The sequence below is a fragment of the Schistocerca americana genome, chromosome 3 (assembly GCF_021461395.2).
Source record: "Schistocerca americana isolate TAMUIC-IGC-003095 chromosome 3, iqSchAmer2.1, whole genome shotgun sequence".
Classification (NCBI taxonomy): Eukaryota; Metazoa; Arthropoda; class Insecta; order Orthoptera; family Acrididae; genus Schistocerca; species Schistocerca americana.
Window position 1 is genome coordinate 224,607,489 of NC_060121.1, and position 24,907 is coordinate 224,632,395.

The 24,907-nt window shown below is 45.3% G+C and overlaps 1 protein-coding gene across 1 annotated transcript in view; it reads left to right on the forward strand.

The window, feature by feature from the left end:
* The first annotated feature begins 747 nt into the window (after nucleotides 1–747).
* The window catches only part of LOC124605987 (protein-L-histidine N-pros-methyltransferase-like), a 133,929-nt gene continuing 109,769 nt past the window's right edge, over nucleotides 748–24,907 (forward strand). Inside the window, exon 1 of the mRNA XM_047137951.1 lies at nucleotides 748–857. Coding sequence (XP_046993907.1) covers nucleotides 748–857 — 110 coding nt within the window. The remainder of the gene's footprint in view (nucleotides 858–24,907) is intronic.

A 24,907-nucleotide genomic window follows, 5' to 3' on the forward strand; every position in this document is an offset into this window, starting at 1 on the left:
CGAAGTCTCGGTGCGACGAAAATTGTCAGTCGATCTCCTGAAAACATTTGTAATAATTATTAACTTTCGGTGATCACATGGGGAAGACCGGAGATCTGCTGGTAATATCGTGTTAGGCTATTTATTTGAAGTAACTGGATATCTTGAGCATACAAAACGGCAGGTTCGTCCAGTGTAAATCAGACGTTCCCCACTGATCCCGTGCAACACAGCGTAGTAAGCAGACACTGTCAATAATAATCAGTTAAATAATACCCGAACACACTTACTTTAGTTTAGTCCATGTATTAAATACCTTCTCATACAGAATCTCATCAAGATAGCGACTAGCTCAACAATAAATACATATACATCCTCCTTCTTTCACGGCTAATCGGCAAGCATTTTTCATTCTTTTCATAAGAGAAAACAGATAGCAGAGAAGCTATTCCATGGAGTAAATGGACGCTCCAAGGAATAATAGGGCTTGAAACTACTTTGCATTGATGATCATCGTATATTAAAGTTTAGGAATCGGTAAGATAAGAAAAGATATTTCGAGATATGTGCTGAGTTATATAATTTATAAAATTTCTGAAAATATAGCGGAGAGACCGCTGCAAGAGACATTACAGTCATTATCCTCGGTATTGTTGCTTGGGTCAGTTCCGCAATATTCCTGCGAGGTGTGTGTCATGTCGCAGCAGGAGGAAGGCGGAAGCTGTCAGTAATTTGGGTGGGCGCGCCTGGGAGCACCAGCAGACGCTAATGCGGCGAGGCGTGCGCCTCTACACGCTGCTACTGTGCGCCGAGCCCTGCCGCGGACCGCTCCGTCGCGCCCACGCCGGCTGTCACCGCCAGGGCGCCGCTCTTCACATGTAAATGCGTGACGTCACCAAAAAATGCCTCGCTCGCCAGCCAGCAGCTGCAGCGCCCTCCACTCGGGTCCCGAGCTCCTCTTTAACCGCAACTTTTTCCCCCGCTCCGTCCTTGTCGCGGCTTGTGCGACCAGGTGCTGGATCGCCGCATATTTTCACACACATATTTCACGACCCAAATGCCAGGCGCAGCCTTTCTCTGTTTCCCTCCCTCCCCGCATGTTTCCGGGTTCTTTTTCTTCCGGGAACCTTTACAGAAAGACAACAAATTCCTCCCCAGTGTCAGGGGACATTTTGACTGCTTTCACCACAACTTAACAAAACGAGCCTGTTTTCTACAGGATTATTCCTAAAGCCACAGAAACATTTTGGAGCTTGTTCAGTGATATTTTCCGAGTATTTCTCTACTGGACCCCGTGGTTTGTGTCCGGTGCATCATTACAGAATTATAATGCAATTACTGGATTTCAAGTCTGCATGTTGTGCAAACAATTGCTTTTTATATTAAGGGAAACATGTTTCAGCACCTTTCTGCCATCGTAAGTGCGTCCTCTTTATTAAGTTCTGTAAAATGAAAAATACGGTTTAAGTAGTAAATATTCTAATGAAATTAGTGCTGAAAACAGTTTTGGTGGATGGTCCTCGTTACCTTAAATTTTCTATACTATTGGGTGGCGTATGACCCTCAGTACGTTGCTGTATGTTGATAGCTTGGCAAACCTCTGTAACTGTCAGATTGATTGGCGCGTTAACAGGTCGCTTAAATTGTAATCGTAATTTTGTTGGGCGATAAAATTTCGCGACTGTATTTTCCGATTGTATTGTATTGTATGTTAACCGGGGATCTATAAACGACGGAGAGGTTCCGTCCTCGCCGCAGCCGCAGTGGTCCACAACCCGACGACGACTACGGCAGTCCACTTCACCCCTCCGCCGCCACACACTGAAGCCAGGGTTATTGTGCGGTTCGGCCCCCGGTGCGTCCCCCCAGAGAACGTCACACACCAGACGAGTGTAGTCCCTATGTTTGCGTGGTAGAGTAATGGTGGTGTACGCGTACGTGGAGAACTTTTTTGCGCAGCAATCGCCCACATAGTGTAACAGAGGCGGAATAAGGGGAACCTGCGGGCCAGGGGTGGCCGAGCAGTTCTAGGCGCTTCAGTCTGGAACCGCGCGACCGCTACGGTCGCAGGTCCGAATCCTGCCTCGGGCATGAATGTGTCATGTCCTTAGGTTAGTTAGGTTTAAGTAGTTCTAAGTCTAGGGGACTGATGACCTCAGACGCTAAGTCCCATAGTGCTCAGAGCCATTTGAACCATTATAAGGGTAACCAGCCCGCATTCGTCGAGGCAGATGGAAAACCGCCTAAAAACCATCCACAGACTGGCCGGTTCACCGGACCTCGACACAAATCCGTCGGGCGGATTCGTGCCGGGGACCAGGCGCTCCTTCCCGCCCGGAAAGCAGTGCGTTTGACCTCACGGCCGACTGGGCGGGCACGTATTTTCCGATTACTTGCTGCTAACTTCCAAATAGCCGATCTCATCTACATTCTCATCTGTTCTTGAGACGCGCATACACTGAAGAGCCAAAGAAACTGGTACACATGGCAAAGGTCGCACTTGGGCCTGATATTTTCCCTGCTAGTGTTCTCCCATAAAACAGACGAAACATCTAAAAGCATAAAAGCTATTTACGTTTTGGAATTCCTGGACGAAGGTAAAATGTACGCTATGCGGAAAGGAGAAGGTAAATAGACAAACTTTTTTAATGAAAATTGTTTCAACAGTGATAACTTCGGATCTGTTTGACGAGAAAAATATTTTTTTAAGGTGCACTGAAGGAAAGAAAAAAACCGGTGCGCTACGAAGGAATTATCAGAATGGGACGGAAGTCGGTAGATGTGATGTACATGTGCAGACACACAAATGATTACAATTTCAGAAAAATTGGTTGATTTATTCAACAGAGTGAGAGCCCCAAATTGAGCAAGTCAAAAACGCGTTGGCTTAGCTCTTGCCCAGAAGCAAACAATTACTCGGTTTGGCATTGGTTGACAGAGTTGTTAGATGTCCTTGTGAGGGATATCGTGCCAAATTCTATACAACTGACGGGTTAGATCGTCAAAATTCCGAGCTGGTTGGAAACCCTGCACAAAAGGCGCCAAACGTTCTCAATCGGGTAGATGTCGGCGACCTCGCGCCGAGATAGGGTTTGGCAAGCGCGAAGGCAGGCAGTGGAAACGCACGTCGTGTGAGGGCGGGCATTATGTTGTTGAAATGTAGGCACAGGATGGCTTGCGATGAAAGGCAACAGAACGGACGTAGAATATCGTCGACCTACCGCTGTGCTGTAAGGGTGCTGGGGATGAGAATCAAAGGTGTCCTGCTGTGAAATGAAATGGCACCGTCAACCACCACTCCTGGTTGTTGGGCCGTACAGTGGGCGACAATCAGGTTGGTACCCCACTGCTGTGTGGGACATCTCCAAACAAATTGGTTGTCGGGGCTAAGTTCGAAGTGGGAATCATCACTGAAGAGAGTTCTATTCAACTCAATGAGATTCCAGGTCGAATGTGCCCGACACCACTGCAAACGGACTTGTTGGTGTACTAAAGTCAATGGTATTCGGCGCAAGCGGCGCTGTGAGGTGAGCTCCCTTTCCGCTAGACGCCCCTGACAGCGATGGGATACCAACGTGACTCGCCCGCCGTACGGCGTGACAACCAGAAGTGACGGTTTAGGGTGCCATTTACATTTCGTAGCGTTTGGTTGTCATCCGCGTCACCCTGACAGTAATGCCGTACGTCGACGATATTCTACGCGTCGTTTTGTTGCCATTCGGGTAAAGTTCCTGGATATCTTCCCAATTGAGAATGTTTGGCGCATTACGGACAGGATCATCCAACCAGCTCGGGATTTTGACGATCTAACGCGCCATTTGGACAGAACTCGTCACTTTATCCCTCAGAAAGACATCCAACACTAATATTAATCAATGTAAAGCTGAATAGCTGTTAGCATAAGGACTAGAGGTGGATCAAGGCTTTGTTGACTTGCTCAGTTTGTGATACTCTCTCTCATGAATAAATAATCCAGCTCTTTAAAATTGTAATCATTTGTTTTTCTGCATACGTACATCACATCTACCGATTTCCATTCCACTCAGATAATTCCTTCGTTGTGTACTTCTTTTCTTCTTCTTCTTTTCTCTTATCGTATTTGCCAGCTACAAGAAGGCCACATGGCAATCGTTTTTTTGCATTTTTTTATATTCGTGTTACGTCAAGCCCAGCTTTCGTATGTCAGTATCCCAAAACAAAGCCCGCCCGGTTGGCCGTGCGGTCTAACGCACGGCTTTCCGGGCGGGAAGGAGCGCCTGGTCCCCGGCACGATTTGTGTCGACGTCCGGTGAGACGGCTATTCTGTGGATGGTTTTTAGGCGGTTTTCCATCTGCCTCGGCGAATGCGGGCTGGTTCCCCCTATTCCGCCTCAGCTACACTATGGGAAGCGATTGCTGCGCAAACAAGTTCTGCACGTACGCGTACACCACCATTACTCCACCACGCAAACATAGGGGTTACACTCGTCTGGTGTGAGACGTTTCCTGGGGGAGGGGGGTGTCAACCGGGGGCCGAACCGCACAATAACCCAGGGTTCGGTGTGGGGCGGCGGAGGGGTGAAGTGGACTGCGGTAGTCGTCGTGGGGTTGCGGACCACTGCGACTGTGGCGGGGACGGAGCCTCTCCGTCGTTTCTAGGTCCTCGGTTAACATAACGTAACATAACATCCCAAAACAGGTCGATGCAACTCTCCATAATTAACGAGAAAATCGACTTTTAGGTTTTCAAGACCCTAGAGCAGATATAGGCAACATTTGGTCATCGGCGTGCCTGATTCGCATAAATACTTGCCGGCCGCCTCGTCACGTGATGTGACAGCAGCGTTCTTGGCACTTAAAGTCGGAACTGAAGAGTCCACGACGTAAACGTGTAGGAGGCAAGGCCCACGAGAAACGCAGGCCGTGGCGTGTACGTCACAGCACGTGACACTGCAGCTCTTACGAGTGCCAGCAGTCGTCTCCGGCGGAAAGCGAGTAATTATTTAAGAGGAGTTTACTAGTTCTTGACTGCACGCTTAAATGTATGCAACCTCTCAACAGCACACGACGAAGTTAATGACTTTGCTGTGTACCTTTCCAATACTACAAACTGATTTCCCGTGGGCTCTGCACGGAGACTAGCGTTCGTGAAATATGGCTGACAAGCCGACTAATGTGGCGTCACAAGTTCGTTGCGAAGCCTGTATATCTCGTGGTCACCATTAGGAGATAACGTACCGATATAAATGACACCCCCTTCGCGACACGCGATACACACATATTATTGCACAAAAGATAAATTTTTAGAGCACATATTCTTTATATTCACCCTTTCTTCTGGAGTTTACATTTATTTGCGCATCGTTTACATTGTTTTTTACTTAAAACTTCCGTTGCTAAATTCTGCAACGCCATTAGTAAAAAGCTGTAAACATCTGAAGAACGGATGCCAGCCATCTTGAACGGTCATCATTGAAAAATAAACGCCTATAAAAGCAACTGGTTGCAGCTAATTCGTTACGAATTACCTTTAGTTTCAACGATTGCAGTGTACTAATACTTCCACAACGGACAATAATTAATTACTGTTACCACGAAGAAGAATAGAAAATAAAATACAGCCTTGAGATAAGCAGTTCCAGTAAACGAGCAGTTACGAGTAACTTCGCGATCTTTGGACACAGGCTGGTCATTCGAGTGTTGGAAATTTAATGTGTTAATGTCCACAAACACTATAAACAACCGTTTTTGAAACATGTATCCAAAAATATTTTTGATAACTGATCGCGGAGTTATCTCAAAACGCATCCCGAACGTAGTACAGTACGAGCGCCTTTCTCTCTACTCTTCTCCTCCTCCCCCTCCCCTCTCCCCCTCTCTCTATCCCTATCCCTATCCCCCTCCCCCCCCCCTCTCTCTCTCTCTCTCTCTCTCTCTCTCTCTCTCTCTCTCTCTCTCTCTCTCTCTCTCTCTCTCTGCCTGCCTCCCTCTCTCCCTCCTCGCACGAATTTCTTCCGCTGACCCTATTGAAACCAACTGTGGGCCGGATCCGGCCCGCTGGCCTCCGGTTGCTCACCCGTGCCCTAAAACAAGGTTCCTATCTCTGTGGGCTACATGGTTTTGTGGTAGAATGCACACCTGACATGTAGGTTCCCAGGTCTGATTCCCAGCACTGGTAAACTTTTAAGTGAAGATGCCTTTTCATGAAGCGGAAAACATGAAGATGAAGAAAGTAACAATTTCAATATTTTTTAAAAATTTAAACAGTGTTTATTAATAATTAATATTTAGGAATTTACATTTGTAATGTCTGCGGTATATGATTAGAAATGAGAATACGTGCATTTTTCACAAATGTGAGTATTAGATGTGTGTTAATAAGCTCATGTCTGATGAATTTGGTTTTTAAATTACGTACATAGTCTAAGAGAATGAATAAAAAGCAAGAAAATTAATGGCCGAAACGAGACACGAACCAGCGTACCAGCAATCTAGTGATTACCAGCCTCAATCACTATCGACTTTCCCCATCTTTTATGTATTATACGCTTCACGGAAATTCTCTTAGAACATGCACATGTTTAAAAATTTGCTTCTACCAATAATCAAACCTAGGCCGTTAACCCTGCAGGCGCGCATTATAGTACAAGGCCACGGTGGGTGTCGAAAAATCGACCTTGCTTTAAGACATTGAAGGCACACGGAAACATTCAAAATCGAAGTCCTTGAGAATTACTGAGAGTTGCATTGAGCTTTTGGGTATTGATATAAAAGTTCTGAATTTTAGGTACCATAAACATAAAAAGATCGCCGTATGGTCTGCTTGTTAGAAAGAAAACAAGACACAAATGATAAAATAAAAAGTCGTTACTGCCTTCTAAACACTGTTTAAAGTTTTTTAGGCATATATTTTCTGTAGCAAAATAAAGCAGATGTTTGGAATTCTTTTGAGGGCACTTTTTCTATTCTTTCCGTTTTCAAGAGTTAGAGAATCTAACTTACCATTAGTATCAAGAGCATCCACTATGAATTTTGCTTTTAACGTGACTGAAATCACCTGCCTCCGTAACCAAGGTCGCTAACGCACGCCTGTGTCGTGACGCTCGATCTGGAGCAACGCCGCTTCGAATCCTGGTAGTGGATGAAATTTTCGCTGCCAGTTTTCGGCAGACATGAGAAGGAGACATACCGACGAAAATTCCCTGATCACCAGTTTTTCTACCAATGTCTTAGGTTAAATGTCGAAGTTCATCGCTTTGAATCATGAAACGAAGGCATGTGACATACTTTCGTCGGATGGGGGACATTAATCTCAGCAATCCTCTTGCTGCTACTCGAAAGGACTAGGCTACGGTGGCACTGGGTTTCACCCTCTCCCTTCTCTCATCATGATCATCGAACAGAAATATGACACTTGAATATACGCGCACCCGTTATACTTATCTACGGATACGACACAACTCTCACATACCCCCAAGAAAAGGGCTTAAGTGCACGGGGGAAGAAAACCCTAACCGACTCGGTGACTAAATTCACCCTGTGGTATTCCCCAGCCGGTAATACTGTACGACATTTACGTACTAACTAACTGAGATATCTGGCATTTTCCGTGTTTTTATTTCTTCGTATCTTGTATTCGTACATCTGCTCCTCCCTGCTCAACTCTGTCCACCTCCTACACCCCCGTCTTTCGGCTCATCTATTCCTACCTGTTATCAGTATCCAACCCCTCGTCCCTCTCTCTGCATAGCCGTGGCTGCCCGCTCGTATACTGCCTGCAGCCCGTTCCGATACTACCCGCACAACATGGTGGTCCTACAAGAAATCCAATCAGACGGGTGGTTTTCAGCGTACTTCACAGTAAGGAAGACCTGTTTCTTCATACCTACCCCCAACACTGTGGCACCTTAGGTTTCATTACCTCCATGGCGCTTCTTTCCAGACGGTAATTGATACTACTACCGCTATTACTATTTGTACATATAAATGAGCTGATGGACAGGGTGAGCACCGCTATTCAGCAGTTTCCTGATGATGCGGTGTAGAGCAGATGTGGTTGTTGACTGACTGTAGGGGGCTACAGGATGAATTACTAAAAAATTCTAGTAGCTATAATGAATCACAGCTTGCTCGAACTGTAGAAAGACGTAAATTAATGAAGATGAGTGGGAGAAACAACCCTCTAATATTTGAATACAGTTTTAGTAGTGTGCTTCTTGTAACAGTCACGTCGATTAAATGTCTAGGCGAAACGTTGCAGAACGATATGAAATGGGACGAGCGATGTAAGGATTGTAGTAGGGAAGGCGAATGGTCGACTCCGGTTTATTGGGAGAATTTTAGGGAAGTATGGTTCATCTGTAAAGGACACCGCGTCTGAGTAATGCGACCAGTTCTTGAATACTGCTCGAGTGTTTGGGATCCCCACCAAATCGGATTAAAGGAAGCAGAGAAAACACGGGCTGCTAGATTTGCTACCGGTAGATTCGATAAACCCCCAAGTATTACGGAGATACTTCAGGAACTTAAATGAGAATCCCGGCAGGGAAGGTGACGTTCTTTTCGAGGAACACTACTGCCGAAATTTAGAAAACCAGCATCTGAAGCCGACTGCAGAACGATTGCACTGCCGCCAATGTACATTTTGCTAAGGGTCACGAAGATAATAGAAATTAGGGCACGTATAGAGGTCTATGGATAGTCGTTTTTCGCTCGCTCTATTTGCGTGTGGAACAGAGAATGAAATGATTAGTTGTGGTGCTGGGTACCCTCCGCTCTGCACCATACGGTGGCTTGCGAAGTAATAACGTAGATGTAGATAGGTGGGACATACATACATTTACACTTACATTTTTGCAATGTATAGAGGTACAGTCTCTGTTACATTGCTTGTCCCTGCGTTCTATTTTTAGTAAAAAGGATGTTGGTGTTGTTGGGCAACTAAAAACTTTTAGTAAAAAGGATAGCCGCCCAGAACTTCCCTTAAACCGTTCAGGGTCCAAACTACGATCATGCGATATACGCAATCTTGGCGCTGACTCTAATGTGACTCAGTACAGGAATAAAACTCCACGGGGCATTTAGTAGAGTAACATGACACGTGTGGTTGACTGAGACAACTACGTCCCTTCTGTAAACGGGGCTTTAGCCCCAAAAATAACTACAGGTTGGGCAAAATACGAGTGCTATTCGGAAAGTGAGGTCCGATCTGCCATGAAGTGGAAACCACAGTGAAAATTCAGCGGAGTTTTGTACAGGTGTGGCAGTGGGCAGTGTCCCTAGTATGGTCGTCAATTGCGTCACGTCGCTCTTTTCAGTTCTGAGCACGTAAAGGTGCTTAGAAAATAGTGTCTCCCGCCAAGTGTGAGGGCCTGGTGACAGATTTCGCCTGGTGTCAAACAGCCCACATAACTGACACGCACTTCCGCCTTGATGACAATTCTCGGTCGCACTCTGCAGGAGCAATGAAGATGTTGCTGCAGTGCTTTCGATGGGAAGTGTGTGGTCAGCCACAATACAGGCTGCACTTGGCTCCCCCTTAGTTTCAGCTCTGCTCACATGAACCTCTAGGAGAGAAGACAACATTTTGTCACAGACAGCGGACTGTAGACCAGCGTAGAGAATTGGCGGAAAACAGTTACGACTGCCTTCTTTGACGAGGGTACTGCAAAGTTGGTACAACGTGTAGCCACCCTCCGTCGATCCGCTGTCGTCGACTTCTCTGACGCAAGGTATTGATGTGGTTATCTACTGTATATGCCTGACTTTCCATTATATTTACACATCAGATGGAGCTTCCACAAACAGCGTCACTGTAACGGCGACTAAATTCCGGGTTTTCATAATAATAATTAGTGTTGACTTTTTGCACAGTCGATCACCCTTCATTTGTTGCTGCATTAATAACGTCTTTGGATGTTAGTTATCATTTCGATTTCCTATTTCCGACGTTACTACTTACCCGCACTGTTTCTGATTGGAAATTAAATGTTACATAATTTTTAAGTCACAATTTACGCTTCGTAACATTTCATAATCGAACCTACCGCACCCAGAGGTACAGTTCGCAGCTTGCCTATGATTATCGTTGACCAAACCACACGCTGTTGTGGAAATCACTGTAGTTTTTTATTCACTACATATAATAATAATTAAATGATCATGAAGGATTGCGTTTTGTATATGGGGAAAAGGACGGTCGATCCTACAACTACTCTCAGCAATTACGGCAACTAAAATGTCCATCATTTTTGCGGTTCGTCACTCAAAAGATATTATAGCAAGAACTATACTCCATTACTATACATCGATACAGTCATTCAAACTTCGTACGCTTTTACTTTCACAAAGCTAAGTGTCCAGTTCCATTCTTCTATTCAGTTTAACGTCCCTTTGTATCGTCCACAGATACTATTATCGGTTATTCGGCATATAATAGAGTTTAATACTGAGCGCTACTTTCTCTCGCGCACACGGACATGCCAGCTATATCACACGCCGCTGCTACCTAGTCTTATTCAGAGCGCAGAAAACAAGAGAACTAACAATGGCCGCGCATGGTTTATATAGTAGAATTTGGAAACAAATGTAGCCGCGTTGAACCCTCTGCGGGCGTTATTGTGATGAGAGGTTATATATCTATAATTTTAATTAAAGCTTTTTCAATGCTATTAATTATTTCCGATATTATCGATCACCTCTCCCCTATATGAGAACAAGCCTGATAATATTGTTCTCAATTAAAAGAGCGGTTATAAACGCTACGGCAGATATCTTAAGTCGGAGGGGCGACTATGTAGGGAAGTACACTATGTGATGAAAAGTATCCGGACGCCCCTACAAACATACGTTTTTCGTATTACTTGCATTGTGCTGCCACCTACTGCCAGGTAGTCCATATCAGCGACCTCAGTAGACATCGTGAGAGAGCAGAATGGGGCGCTCCGCTGAACCACGGACTTCGAACGTGGCTAGGTTATTTGGTGTCACTTGTGTCAAACGTCTGTACGCGAGATTTCGACACTACTAAACATCCCTAGGTCCACTGTTTCCGATGTTATAATGAAGTGGAAACGTGAAGCGTCACGTGCAGCGCAAAAGCGTACAAGTCGACCTCGTCTGTTGACTGACAAAGACCGCCGACAGTTGAAGAGAGTCGTAATGTGTAATAGTCAGACATCTATCCAGACCATCACACAGGAATTCCAAACTGCATCAGGAGCCACTGCAAGTACTATGACAGTTAGGCGGGAGGTGAGAAAACTTGGACTTCATGGTCGAGCGGCTGTTCATAAGCCACACATCATGCCAGTAAATGCCAAACAATGCCTCGCTTGGTGTAAGGAGCGTAAACATTGGACGATTGAACATCGGAAAAACGTTGTGTGGTGTGACCAATCATGCTACGCAATGTGGCGATCTGATGGCAGGATGTGGGTACGGCGAACGCCTGGTGAGTATCATCTGCGAGTGTGTGTAGTGCCAACAGTAAAATTTGTGCGTGGTAGTGTTATGGTGTGGTCGTGTTTTTCATGGAGAGGACTTACACCCCTTGTTGTTTTGCATGGCACTATCACAGCACAGGGCTACATTGATGTTTTAAGCACCTTCTTGCTTCCCACTATTGAAGAGCAATTCGGGGATGGGGATTGCATCTTTCAACACGATCGACCACGTGTTCATAATGCACGGCCTGTGGCTGTAATGGACTGACCTGCCTGCACAGAGACCTGACCTGAATCCTATAGAATACCTTTGGGATGTTTTGGAACGCCGACTTCGTGCCAGGCATCACCGATCGGCATCGATAGCTCTCCTCCGCGAAGAATGGGCTGCCATTTCCCAGGGAACCTTCCAGCACCTGATTGAACGTATGCCTGCGAGAGTCATCAAGGCTAAGGGTGAGCCAACGCCATATTGAATTCCAGCATTACCGATGGAGGGCGCCACGAACTTGTTAGTCATTTGCAGCCAGGTGTCCAGATACGTTTGATCACATAGTGTATATTAATAGCTGAAAACCCCGGTATTGCGGGTATTCATTTTGCCAATTTTCTATTAGAAACGTAGTTTCCGTATGCTGGGCGCAGCTGCTTCTCGTATGTACAACGCCATTTTGTAAACGTCGCTATGGCAACGCCTCTTGCCAGTTCTGGTAGACGGCTGTAGATGTCGACTACAAACGTTTGCGGTTCGCAGTTAAAAGCTGCCAAAAGTGCTGCCATGTGTCATGGATTTCCTTAAGTTGACGCGACAGTAGGAGTGGCTTAGTAATAATGAATGAATCTATTAAGACTTAATGCGGCATTTTTCCACCCACACGTGGTGCTATTATATCTCCTGACCTATGGGTCATACAATGATATATTTTTCAAGATATGTTAAGCAGCATATTTGGATACTGTCTGCGAACTTTATTGCGAGAGGAGATAGTAACACAGAAGTAATAAATTTATTTGTCATGCATGAGGGGCAGTTTTTTATGCACGTCATTTTTAATTACGCCAGACCTCCTAAACTATGATATGTTCAAAAAAATGTACAAATGTGTGTGAAATATTATGGGACTTAACTGCTAAGGTCATTAGTCCCTAATCTTACACACTACTTAAACTAAATTATCCTCAGGACAAACACACACATCCATGCCCGAGGGAGGACTCGAACCTCCGCCGGGACTAACCGCACAGTCCATGACTGCAGCGCCTTAGACCGCTCGGCTAATCAAATGGTTCAAATGGCTCTGAGCACTATGGGACTTAACTTCTGAGGTCATCAGTCCCCTAGAACTTAGAACTACCTAAACCTAACTAACCTAAGAACATCACACACATCCATGCCTGAGGCAGGATTCGAACCTGCGACTGTAGCGGTCGCGCGGCTCCAGACTATAGCGCCTAGAACCGCTCGGTCACTCCGGCCGGCGCTCGGCTAATCCCGCGCGGCCTATGATATGTAGGTGTTTCTTTTCCACATAGCAATTTTTACCTGACAGTAACTATTTCAAATAAAACATATTTGTTTTACACAGTGGTTTCCATTTCGCGACCGATCGATACTTACTTCACGAATAGCCTTCATATTTCATACCCCTTAAGGTAGTCAACCCAACTTACATTAGCTATGGCCAAGTTGGTTTGCCTATCTTACGTTGCATGACATATTTTCCTGGCCAAGTTTTATTTTGCTCAAGCTGTGGTTACTTGTGGTATCCGCAACAACGCAGCTGTCTGGCTGTAATAACCACGTACTGTGTGCCGTGGTTAATTTGTAACCGACAGTGTTGGCACCGTCGCACGGCGCGGTTTCTTAATCCCGCGACTGGCAAGACCAGCCAACTGGCCACCTCGCCCCTAATTGTGCGCGAGACGCGCCGGCCTCTGCTCTAATTTATATTTCAGCCTGGCGTCGGACTCGACGCAGCCGAAGGAGGCTAGGGCGTCCTCGGGCGGGCAGCCTCCCGGCGTCGTTTTCCCCTTCTTAGTTCACCCCCCCTCCCCCCCCCCCCCCCACCGTCCCACCCGCCTCCTTCCCCCCTGCGTATTTTTTTCCTTTCTTCCTTTTCCACCGGTCCCCTTACCACAGTTTCTTCAAACCCCGCTCCCCGCTTTCCATCGCTGTTCCATCTTCTCACCCCCGGCCAGCCGTCGCCACCCCCTCCGACTACCTTTTGGCCGTGAGCTAGATCAATATTAGGGATGATATAAATGTTGTATGCGAAGCGATGGCGGCAGCGGCGGTAGCCGCAGCCACAGCTATAGCTATACAGCGCGAGTGTAGACCTGCCGTCTGTGCGCGCAGGCCGCAGCCTTGTGAGTAATTAACCCTCTGGAGACGCGTGGCGTGACCGCTGCTGTTTGCCGCTGCTAATTGCATCTCCTGAGACACTCCGCCGCGACTGTTTTGTGTGCGTATGCGGCGACCGGGGCAACACAGCGCTCCCACACGTAAACAGTACAGTTAATCCACCGCCTGCGGCGAATTCGTCCCGTTACGCATCCTAGCATTCTGCTAGCGTCAGCCACTATACTGGGAATTAACTACTACATCCATTTGTAAATATCGTTATTATTGAGATTAAGAAAGAGTGTGTGACGAAATAGCGTGAGACCTGAATCGCTAATAACTACGATACTAATAGTGCATAAAAAATGGTTGAGCCGATAGTTGATAGATAGTGTCTGTACGAGTTAATTGCGCAGTATTTATTTTGCCTGTAACGTCATCGTACCGGCGTAGGAGAGCGACTCCAGTTTGGGACTTTTTCGTAATTTCGGAGGAAAATATTTTTTTAGGGGGACTTTTGGGGAAATTTTTGGAGCAGTAAATTTCGGTACCGGTGGAATCGGGGACGCATTTTATCTGTGTACCCTTACTACTAAAATGGCTCTGAGCGCTATGGGACTTAACATCCAAGGTCATCAGTCCCCTACAACTTAGAACTACTTAAACCTAACTAACTTAAGGACATCACACACATCAATGCCCGAGGCAGGATTCGAACCTGCGACCGTAGTGGTGCGTGGTTCCAGACTGAAGCGCCTAAAACCGCTCGGCCACACTGGCCGGCCCTTACTACTACCTTAAACGGTCGGTAATCCGGCTCACAGTAGTCTGCCTCTGAATAAACCGGCCCACATCCAGCGTCCAGTCACTCAAGCAGAAATGTCACATTCAATAATGAATTCTTGTGTTCAACAATGTTGCCAGTTAATTACAGTGTTAAGCAATGGTATACCCAAGTTTCAAATTGTGGCTTTCTTTACGGTTCAGTGTCATCATCATCATCTTGGACAGTTTCCAGCCACTGGCTGGGTCTGTCGGGAACACAAGCCTCTCCATCGTGTTCTGTCTTTCCACCATTCCCCCTCTTCCACCTTCGTCCAGTTCTCTCCTCTTCTCGTCACACATTCCTTCACTCCCTTCACCCATCTATCTCTTGGGCTTCCTCTGGGCCTCTTCCCCTCCAGTTGCAGATCAAACATCCTCTTTGGAATTCTTCCCTCATCCATTCTCTTCATGTGTCCATACCACTGCAGTCTTGATTTTTCTATCCTGTCCTGTACTGGTTCCTCCTTTAGTCTTTCCCTCACATACACATTTCGCAATCTGTCTCGTCTTGTTACACCCAACCTGCTCCTCTGGAACTTCATTTCACTAGCCTGTATTCTACTTTTGTCGCTTTTGTGCATTACCCATGTCTCACTTCCGTATGCCAATATGGGGACAAAGTAGGTTCGGTATATAATTCCCTTGGATTTCTGTGGCACCTCCTTGCTCCAAATAAGCCCCCTAATGCATTTGTAGAACTGCCCTGCTTTTCTGCACCTTTCATTTATTTCCATTGCGTTTCCCCCCTTACTTTCAATCACGCTTCCCAGGTACTTGAAGTTCTCTACCACTTGTAGTTTTTCCCCTCCACAAGTTATATCCACATTTGGCCTATTCTTCTTCCTTGTTGTGACAGTTATTTCACTTTTCTTTGCAGAGAAATGCATTCCATATTGTGCTGCCGTTGCCTCCCATGCATCTAACTGCTCTTGCACCTCCTTCTCGCAATTTCCCCATAACATCAGGTCAACGGCAAAAAGCACTGCTTTCATTTTATGATCTCCAATTGCATCTGATACTTGCTGTAGAATTTCATCCATAACAATAATAATGGGTGTCATGGGTTCTAAAAGGAAACACGTTATCCTAGACCTCAAGCAGAAACACGAAATGAGAGATAAGATGGGCTGAGGTGGGCCATTGTTGTTGAGTACATTGTTGGACGAGCAACTATTTATAACCAAACTTTAACAGCCGAAGAGATAACTAAGCCTACAGGAACCATGTGATGACAGTGATGAAGGAGGAAAGATACGAGGAGAGAACGTGAAGAAACGTGCAGTGGCGATGCAATGCTTGCAAAGCAGCTGTGTGATAAAGCGTACTACCTTTGCGTATCATCAATGCAACAACTAAAAATTTGGGATATGTTTCATAATTAATGGCACTGCTATATATGTACACACTCAAGGACTAATTTAAATGAATGCATCTTTGAATTCAGTAAAGAATAAGTCCTATGCATTTACAGTAATTTTAAGACACTCTCAATAATCCTGCATTTGTGCTAATCCGGCCCAAGGATGTGCAAGAAATGGTCGGATTAGCAAGAGGCTAGCGTAATACCATCTCTGATATTTTACTTCAAACAACATATTCTTAGTTTTCTAGGTATTCACTAGATGTCACTCATTCTTCAAATCTTTCCTTTTTTGGGAGATGCGAGGCTCGCTGCTATGATACCTCTCCGTGACGTCACTGTGACGTCTACATGCTCATTTTCGACCGTTTGGTATGTCTATCGATTTTCGTGGTCGTATTGGTTTCTAAGAAGAGGCCATATTAGATTTCGTCGTTTTAATTGAAGTTTGTATTTTATCGGTTTTATATTGAAAAGTACGTCCTCTGTATTCGTATATGCTCTTTGAAATATTGAGATTTCTCGGCATGATTTGTTATAACGAAATATAAGATCGGCGGTGAAGAGCGTTCAGGAGGTGTAAGTAAAAACCACAGGCACGAATTTTGTGTGTTTATAGTAGCATTGTGGATAGAGGTAAGGTAACGACAGATCAGCGGTTAAGAGTCTTCGGTAGTTGTAAATAAAAAACACAGGCATGGACTCTGTGTGTTCACATTAGCGTAATGGATAGAGGTGTCGAGTTGCGAAGCGAGATACAGGTCGTGCGCAAACGGGAAATCAACAGAACAATAAAAGAGGCGCGAAGAAAGCAATGCGCCGGCCGCGGTGGTCTAGCGGTTCTAGACGCTCAGTCCGGAACTGCGCGACTGCTACGGTCGCAGGTTAGAATCCTGCCTCGGGCATGGATGTGTGTGATATCCTTAGGTTAGTTAGGTTTAAGTAGTTCTAAAGATGCGTTTACACTGCGATTTGTATCGGCACATGTATGAGATACATGTATATGCGACTTTGCGACATGTATCGCGACTTGTATGAGTTGACAAGTATCAACCTCATACATGTATGAGCGTGCGTTTACACTGGTTGATATGAATCACTGTGCGATAGCTTTCGACGACGATTTGGAAGATTTCACATTTTTATGTGTTGGTACACTTGCTCTTTTGGAAGATGATAGGAAGAAAAGGCGGAGGAAGCGTAGATGGTGGCAGAGAGAGTTTCTCGCGAATTAACGCTAAAGGATGGCGCATATTTTAGAAATTATGTTAGGATGAGTATGGAGGATTTCCGCGGTTTGTTATCACTTGTGGCTCCTCTTGTATCCAAAACCAACACAAACTTTCGGGAAGCGATTCCACCAGAGGGTCAGTTGGCAGTAACACTCCGTTTTTTGGCCACTGGGGATTCCTCTTGAAACGAAGATTTCATTACAAAACATTTGCATTGTCGCGCGATTGCTAATGCCAACGTCTCACACACGATTGTCGGCATCCGCTGTCAACATTATCACGCGAAGCCGCCGGAATAATAGCAAAACATTGATATACGTGCCAGATGCATGAAAAAATTATATAATGTATTACATACTCTGATATATATATAAAACTTTTACCTTCACTTCTTGGGATAAAACTTGCACAATGGCCTCGCAAACACGAAGAATAATGTTGCATATGGCACTTTTTGATATTCTATGCAGATACATTAACGTCGAAACGACAGTCGGCACCTTCAAAACTCAAACAGCCGCCAAAGAGCCTGGTACTACGCACGCGCTAATCGTCGAAATAAGCGGCAGTCGACAAGACGACAGGAAATGATAGTACTGCGCATGCGCGAGTTCTTCAAATGTCGCTCATACATGTCGCGTATATGGCCAAAAAGCGATATACAAAATGTATACGCGACATGTATGAGCTCGAGGGTCCGCATACAAGTTCCGTGAATTTTTGTATGAGGTGGTGTATCGCGACATGTCAAATTGACATGTCGCTCATACATGTCGCGATACATGTATCCCAGTGTAAACGTACCTTAAGTTCTAGGGGACTGATGAACACAGATGTTAAGTCCCATAGTGCTCAGAGCCATTTGAACGAAGAAAGCAATGTGGCACCACTAAAGCACTTTTTTTAATTTTCTGGCCAGTTTACCGTTTTTATTTACAAAGTAAAAATTGTAGTTCATGTACTATAATTTTTTTAGATGTACAATAATTTTACGGCTCTGAACACTCAGTTCCACCTCTTCAAGCTGCCACCACTGATGACAAATAATAGTTTGAAGGAATAGGCAGGTTTAAGATGTTTGGGGAAAAGCTGTCGAAAAGGTATCATTTTGGTGTTTTTTTTTTTCTGCTGTGGAAAAATTTCGAAAATTCAATCCTGAAACGCTGGTGTAGCCACGTGCGCGTGTTTGTTAGGAATTAGCTTTGTGTGAAGTTATAAATTGATGTAGCGTGAAGACGCATTTTGTTAGGACCTTGATTCGGATGTCATTTTCAAGAACTTGCGGAGCACTGTTAAGCTCCAACGTGAAACAATATCCGTCGAAATGTGAGTTAAAACCGGGATTAAATAGAAAATTACAAAGCAGTGAAAGATGTCGTCTTGTACGACATAAATATGCTCGGAATTGCTGAAAACGCAAATCAGAGGAAAGCTCACATCGCAAGGAATACAAAAATATTAGGTCCAGTGACGAGCAAATGCAATAGCTATGGCTGCGTCGAAAAGGGGATGAAAAAACAGCGCAAAGCGATTACGTAGCTGGTACATCATCATGTAGCGGCCAGCGATAGTCAAGATTTATGATTTATCTATACTGTAAACATTATAGTACACTGTTTAACCATTGTATCAGAGAGACTGACAATTAAATTACGCTGTGTTTTTCTTCCGGTGTATTTTTTTGTGTGTGGTCTGTAGCGCCACACAATGAGAAATAATAGTCAAAAAATTCTGTGTGCTCAGTTCGAGTACACGCCGTAGATTTTCATGAAAACAGCGGAATAAAATCATAACAATTGTTTGGTATTCATACAGGGTGACAATTATTGAACTATAGGAAAAAACGTAAATTACTTACAAATTACGGTGTGCACACACTTTATTTAACATATAAACGTTACTACACATATTACATGTTATGACATGTTCGATATGCCTGCCATCATTGGCAATTATGTGGCGCAGACGAATAGCGAAGTTCTACATGACCCGCTGAAGTTTCGGAACACCATTACTGTCCATGACCTCCTGAATGGTTATTTTCAGCTCAGCAATTGTTTTGGGGTTATTGCTGTTCACCTAGTCTTTAATATAGCCCCACAAAAAGGAGTCACATGTTTTAAGATCCGGAGAATATGGCGGCTAACCAAGGTCCATGCAGGGCCAGAATGCGGTACCCCAAGTGCTCCTCCCGGACATCAAACACTCTCCTGCGTCGATGGGGTCGACCTCCGCCTTTTATAAACCACATCCTGTCGAAATCAGGGCCACTTCGGATAATGAGGATGAAATCATCTTCCAAAATCTTCCCGTACTGTAGTCACCGTGCCATCAAGGAACAGCGCACCGATTATTCCGTTACTGGACACTGCACACCACATAGTCACCCGTTGAGGGTGAAGATACTTCTCGATCGCGGAATGCGGATTCTCAGTTCCTCAAATGCGCCAAATCTGTTTATTGACGAACCCACCCAAATGAAAGCCGGCTTCGTCGCTAAACCAAACCACACTACGCGTACTAATTCCCATCATGCCCCGACGCCATCCGTGCTTTTGAACGTCCTAACGCAAAATGTTCAGAAGTAATAACGATTTTATTTCATATAGTTCAGTAATTGTCAACCTGTATGTAACACGGCCTCTAGCCTACCCTTGATAATGGGCTTAATTCGGCAGTAAGATGTCCACAAGTTTCTTCTTCTATTCAACCTCTAGGTGCAGCGACCCATTGTTTGCTCAACTTGCAGAGCTAGGCTCATTGACAAATCTTTTGGTGGGTGCAAGCTCTTCTCTAAAGAAGACAGTGATTATCGTGCAGGGATACACGGACATGCCTGCCATAAGTCTGGATGACTCCCTTTTGAACGTAGTCGACAAATACTCGATAGCGTAAGAAGATCTCGGTCTGGAAAACAAAATAAACGCGAGAAGTGGCTGAGTGGCGGATACTTTTGCGAAGCTCCGCACCAGAGTATGGGGACAACAAATACCACACGGTGATCACAAAAATACTCCTATATAGACCATGTGCGCTCACCACCTTCTTGTGTGGTACTGAGATCTGGACATCGTATGCTAAACAAGAACGTAAACTCAACACCTTCCATCTGCAGTGCTTACGAAATGTTCTAGACAAAACGTGGAGCGAAAATGTGACAAATTACATGATCCTGAATACTGCGAGGCTGCCGCGTATCACCGCCACTCTCAATCAACGCCGTCTGCGCTGACAAGAGCACTTACATTGTACAGACCTACAACCGTTTTCTTCTTCACGCTGCTTAGTGAAAGAGCACTTGCGCCGCGCGGAGTGGCCGCACGGTTTGTGGCACCATGTTACGGATTGTGCGGGCCCACCCGCCGCAGGTTCGAGTCCTCCCTCGGGCGTGTGTGTGCGTGCGCGTGTGTGTGTGTGTGTGTGTGTGTGTGTGTGTGTGTGTGTGTGTGTGTGTGTTCGTAGTGTAAGTTAGTTTAAGTAGTGTGTAAGTCTAGGGTCCGATGACCTCAGCAGTTTGGTCCCTTAGGAATTCACGCTCATTTGAAGAGAGCACTTGCGAAAAGAGTGCCTGTAAGATCTGCATTGCACTTCAAAGATTGTGCCAAGCGCGATGTGACGCATTTAACACTGACCACGACAAATCGGAGGAGCTCTCCGGAGCCCGTAGCAGATGGAGGAGATTCGTCAAGAACTGCAGCAAGTTCCACGACACCACCTGGCTCAACAGCTTAGCTCTGAAACCAGAAGGTGAACAAGCACCTACGACGGACCCCCTTCTCGGAGTGATATACTGTTGCCCCATGTATGGGCGCCAAGTGGATTCTCTCATTGCGCTCCTGAGTCACCATTCAAAGTGACTGCGTTGATGCTACTGTACTTCAGTCTTCCGTTAGGAAGTATAGGCCATTGATTGACAGCTACCCAATTTTGGGATGTTAATGGCTACGTTCCAACCACTTCAGATGAACCTATAATATGTTTTAAAAATGGCATTAATTCGAGTCCCTGCTAATAGCGTGTATTCCCAAATCCACGACTCCCTTGCATATATTTATCTTGTAGTCGTTTATAATCCATGTTTACAGATCGGCGACTTCATATGTTGATTCGTCTCCTTTTTTCCTATGCCTTAGTCGCACATCGGCGCACGGTCGCGTTTGGCATGATTATTTTAAAAAGTGGCCGAATGCTCTTCCCATCGCTATCGCGTCATCTCCTCCTCCCCCCACCCGACGGGATATGTGTACCCCAACTGCCTGCGTGCGGTGTTATTCATGTGAAAGTGAGCGTCCGGGCGGCTCCCCCCGTCGGAGGTTCGAATCCTTCCTCGGGCATGGAAGTGTATGTTGTCCTTAGTGTAAGTTACTTAAGTTAAATTAAGTACTGCGTAAGCTTAGGGACCGATGGCGTCAGCATTTTGGTCCAATAAGATCTTACCACAGATTTCCAAAATATGAAAGTGAGCGAAAGTTCTCTAAATATCTGCGAATCGAGTAACTGAGGCAGGACTTGGGGTATCAATCTGGCATTCACCTAGCGGGATGTGGGAAACCGCCTAAAAACTACATCTAGGCTGACCGGCACACCGACCCTCGTTAATCCACAGGGCGGATTCGATCGATCCGGAGCGGCGCACTCCCCCATCCTGGAAGCAGCTGTGTACCATACATGACTATCAGGGAGAGTGACTCCACAAGTTGACTGACTTGTTTTTTAATTTTATAAACAACAAACAGTAACTGCGAATAATGTTTATCGCCGCGATTGCCAAAGTGTCAAGCAGGCTCTCTTCAGCTGAGGCTGCTGCTTTGATTCTAGTGGCTAGTGACGTCATTTGTATGGCATCAGGCAAGCCTTACGAAGTGTGTTATGATCCAAATTAGTTTAACATAATTTTAAGTTACGGTGACGACTAATAACTCAGTGCATCTAAATTACACAGGAAGTCCCTCATAAGCTGCCGGTTCTCGTAACATTTAAGTCGTGTTTACAACATACTGATTCAACCGGGTTGGGAGGAATTGTGAAAGGCTGAAACATACAAAAACAAAAATCACTAAAAAATTCAGAACAAAAATAAAACAATGTTACCGTCATATACATCTAACGATTTTCGTATGAACAGAGGGTTATGATACTGAAGTTGGATTTTGTCTGGGCGAAATGTTATGAACGTCATTGATGTGTCATTATCGGTATTTATAACTGATAAATCAAAACATCGTGCCGGCCGCGGTGGCCGAGCGATTCTAGGCGCTTAAGTCCGGAGCCGCGCGACTGCTACGGTCGCAGGTTCGAATCCTGCCTCGGGCATGGATGTGTGTGATGTCCTTAGGTTAGTTAGGTTTAAGTAGTTCTAAGTTCTAGGGGACTGATGACCTCAGATGTTAAGTCCTATAGTGCTCAGAGCCATTTGAACCATCTGAACCAAAACATCGTCTTTTAAGTAATACAAGGTGCGACAGTAAAACGAGCCGATTTGAATCTAGTCAAACAGGCCGAGGATTATATTGCAAAACATTTCCAATAACAACAGTGAAACCGTTCTTATATGCCATTTCACGTACGTTTACGTATAGAAAATGATGTCTTGTAGGTGCTCACCATTGTTAAGCAGACAATGACCGATGTAAATTGTTCACAACACTTCCAAGCATGTGTATAGGAATGGTTCTAATTTCTGCACGAACAATGTCTCAGTTCCGCATTTGTATGTAGACATCTAGCATACAACCTGCGTTTCCGTAACACCCAGAGTAAGTAACCACAGACCGATAAGTTGAGGGATCTAGGAAATGATGCGGTCACCAAACACTTTGCGCACCGTTGCCACTGAAATTTAAGCACAGTGAGACATAGTACCATCTTGCTGAAAGCAATACTCATTTGCAGTAAACTATTCAAGTTCAAGTGCGAATAATGTGTCAACCATGGCGACATACCGCTGACATGTGACTGTGGTTGCTCATTCATGTTCATCCCCAAGAAGCAAAGGGCCAGTTATGCCAGTTGAAGAGGCAGCGCATCACACTGGAACTTTCTGGCTGTGTAAGGGGCGTTGATGGAGTTGGTGAGGATTATCCTCGCACCAGTAACGACAGTTCTGTTTGTTGACTGAATCACTGGGATGAAAATATGACTGGTCACTCATCCATAGCTAATTTAAAAAGCCTTCATTATAACTTCTTTTAGTCACCAGTTCATCAGATAGAGTCATTCGCTTTCCATAGTGACTTTCTTGCTGCACAGTGTGGTTTCTCTACAGTTGCATATTTATATCATTCGGTAAATTTCTGTGCCCACTACGACTGGACATACCCATTACTACCGCAGTTTGTTACAGAACGCTTCGGATGGTTGTTTACAACATTTTGTACCTCCTTTATTCGTTCCTGCGAGCGACAATTTCTGGGCTTTCCTGGCGATTTCAGCTTAAGTCCACTTCCTGTTGCTTCATGTTTTTCATCCATGACGGCTTTTGCAGATAGAGGATCATTCCGTCTAAGGTTGAAATGACGACGGTATTCCCGTCTGGCAGCAGGAACAGACTCACTGTTTTTTGTGAAAGCCAATCACAACCACAGCATGTCCAGTTCCGCTTCAGCGCTAAATCTCAACAAATGGCGTGCCTACTGGAAACATCTGACAAACACACAGTGTTACCAGTGGTGTGATTTCTGGCACACCCTGTACTGATTAACAGACTAGAGGATTTTTCAATTCGTAATACTTCGATTGAAATGCACTCTGAGACAAAAAGGTGCACCACGAGATGATTTTCCGAATGGGACGGAAATCAGTAGATGTGATACACATGCACGGACAAAAATGATTACAATTGCAGAAAAAATTGATTTTTTTTCAGGAGAAAGAGTTTCTACAGGCTCCGTGTTACCCGGACCATTTTTTACTCGCATCCACCGTCCACGTAATTCATCCCCTGCTGGGTGCAGTTGGGTGGCGGCTCAGTATGTCTTAATCGTTTATAATGTTACGAGGGGCGTTCAATAAACAATACAACACATTTTTCTCGGCTATTTAGGGTGAATTGTTTCTGGGATATCGTGGCATATTCCCACTTCAGCCCCTATAGTTTAATGACGTTACGATAGGTGGCGGCGCTACACGTAGCCTTCAAAATTGCGTCTGTAACGGAGGTGCGTTTCAAGCAGAGAGCTGGCATTGAATTTCTTTTGGCAAAAAACCAGAGCATCAGAGATATTCCTAGGCTCTTGCAGAATGTCTACGGAGACCTGGCAGTGAACAAAAGCACGGGGAGTCGTTGGGCGAGGCGCCTGTCATCATCGCAATAAGGTCGCGCAAACCTATCTCATCTCACGCGTCCCGGCCGTAGCTGCAGTGTTGGAACGTGCGGACACTCTCATTCGAGGTGATCGACGGAAACTATCAGCCACCTCGCTGCTCAATTAGACGTCTCTGTTGGTAGTGCTGTCGCAGACGTTTATCAGTTCGGTTACTCGAAGGTGTGTGCTGACTGGTTTCCTTGCCGGCAGACAAAAGACCACAAAGAGCAACGAAGGTCCGTCTGTGCTGAATTGTTTGCGCCTTACGAGGCTGATCGTGACAATTTTTGCTCGAACATAGGCACAAGCGATGAAACATTACTTCGAACGGCAAAACAAAACGGCAGTATATGGCGTGACTCCACGCCACCTCTCCTCCACTCCACGCACCCCCAGTCGGTAAAGTCATGGTGACGGTCTTCTGGGACTCTGAAGGTCTTACT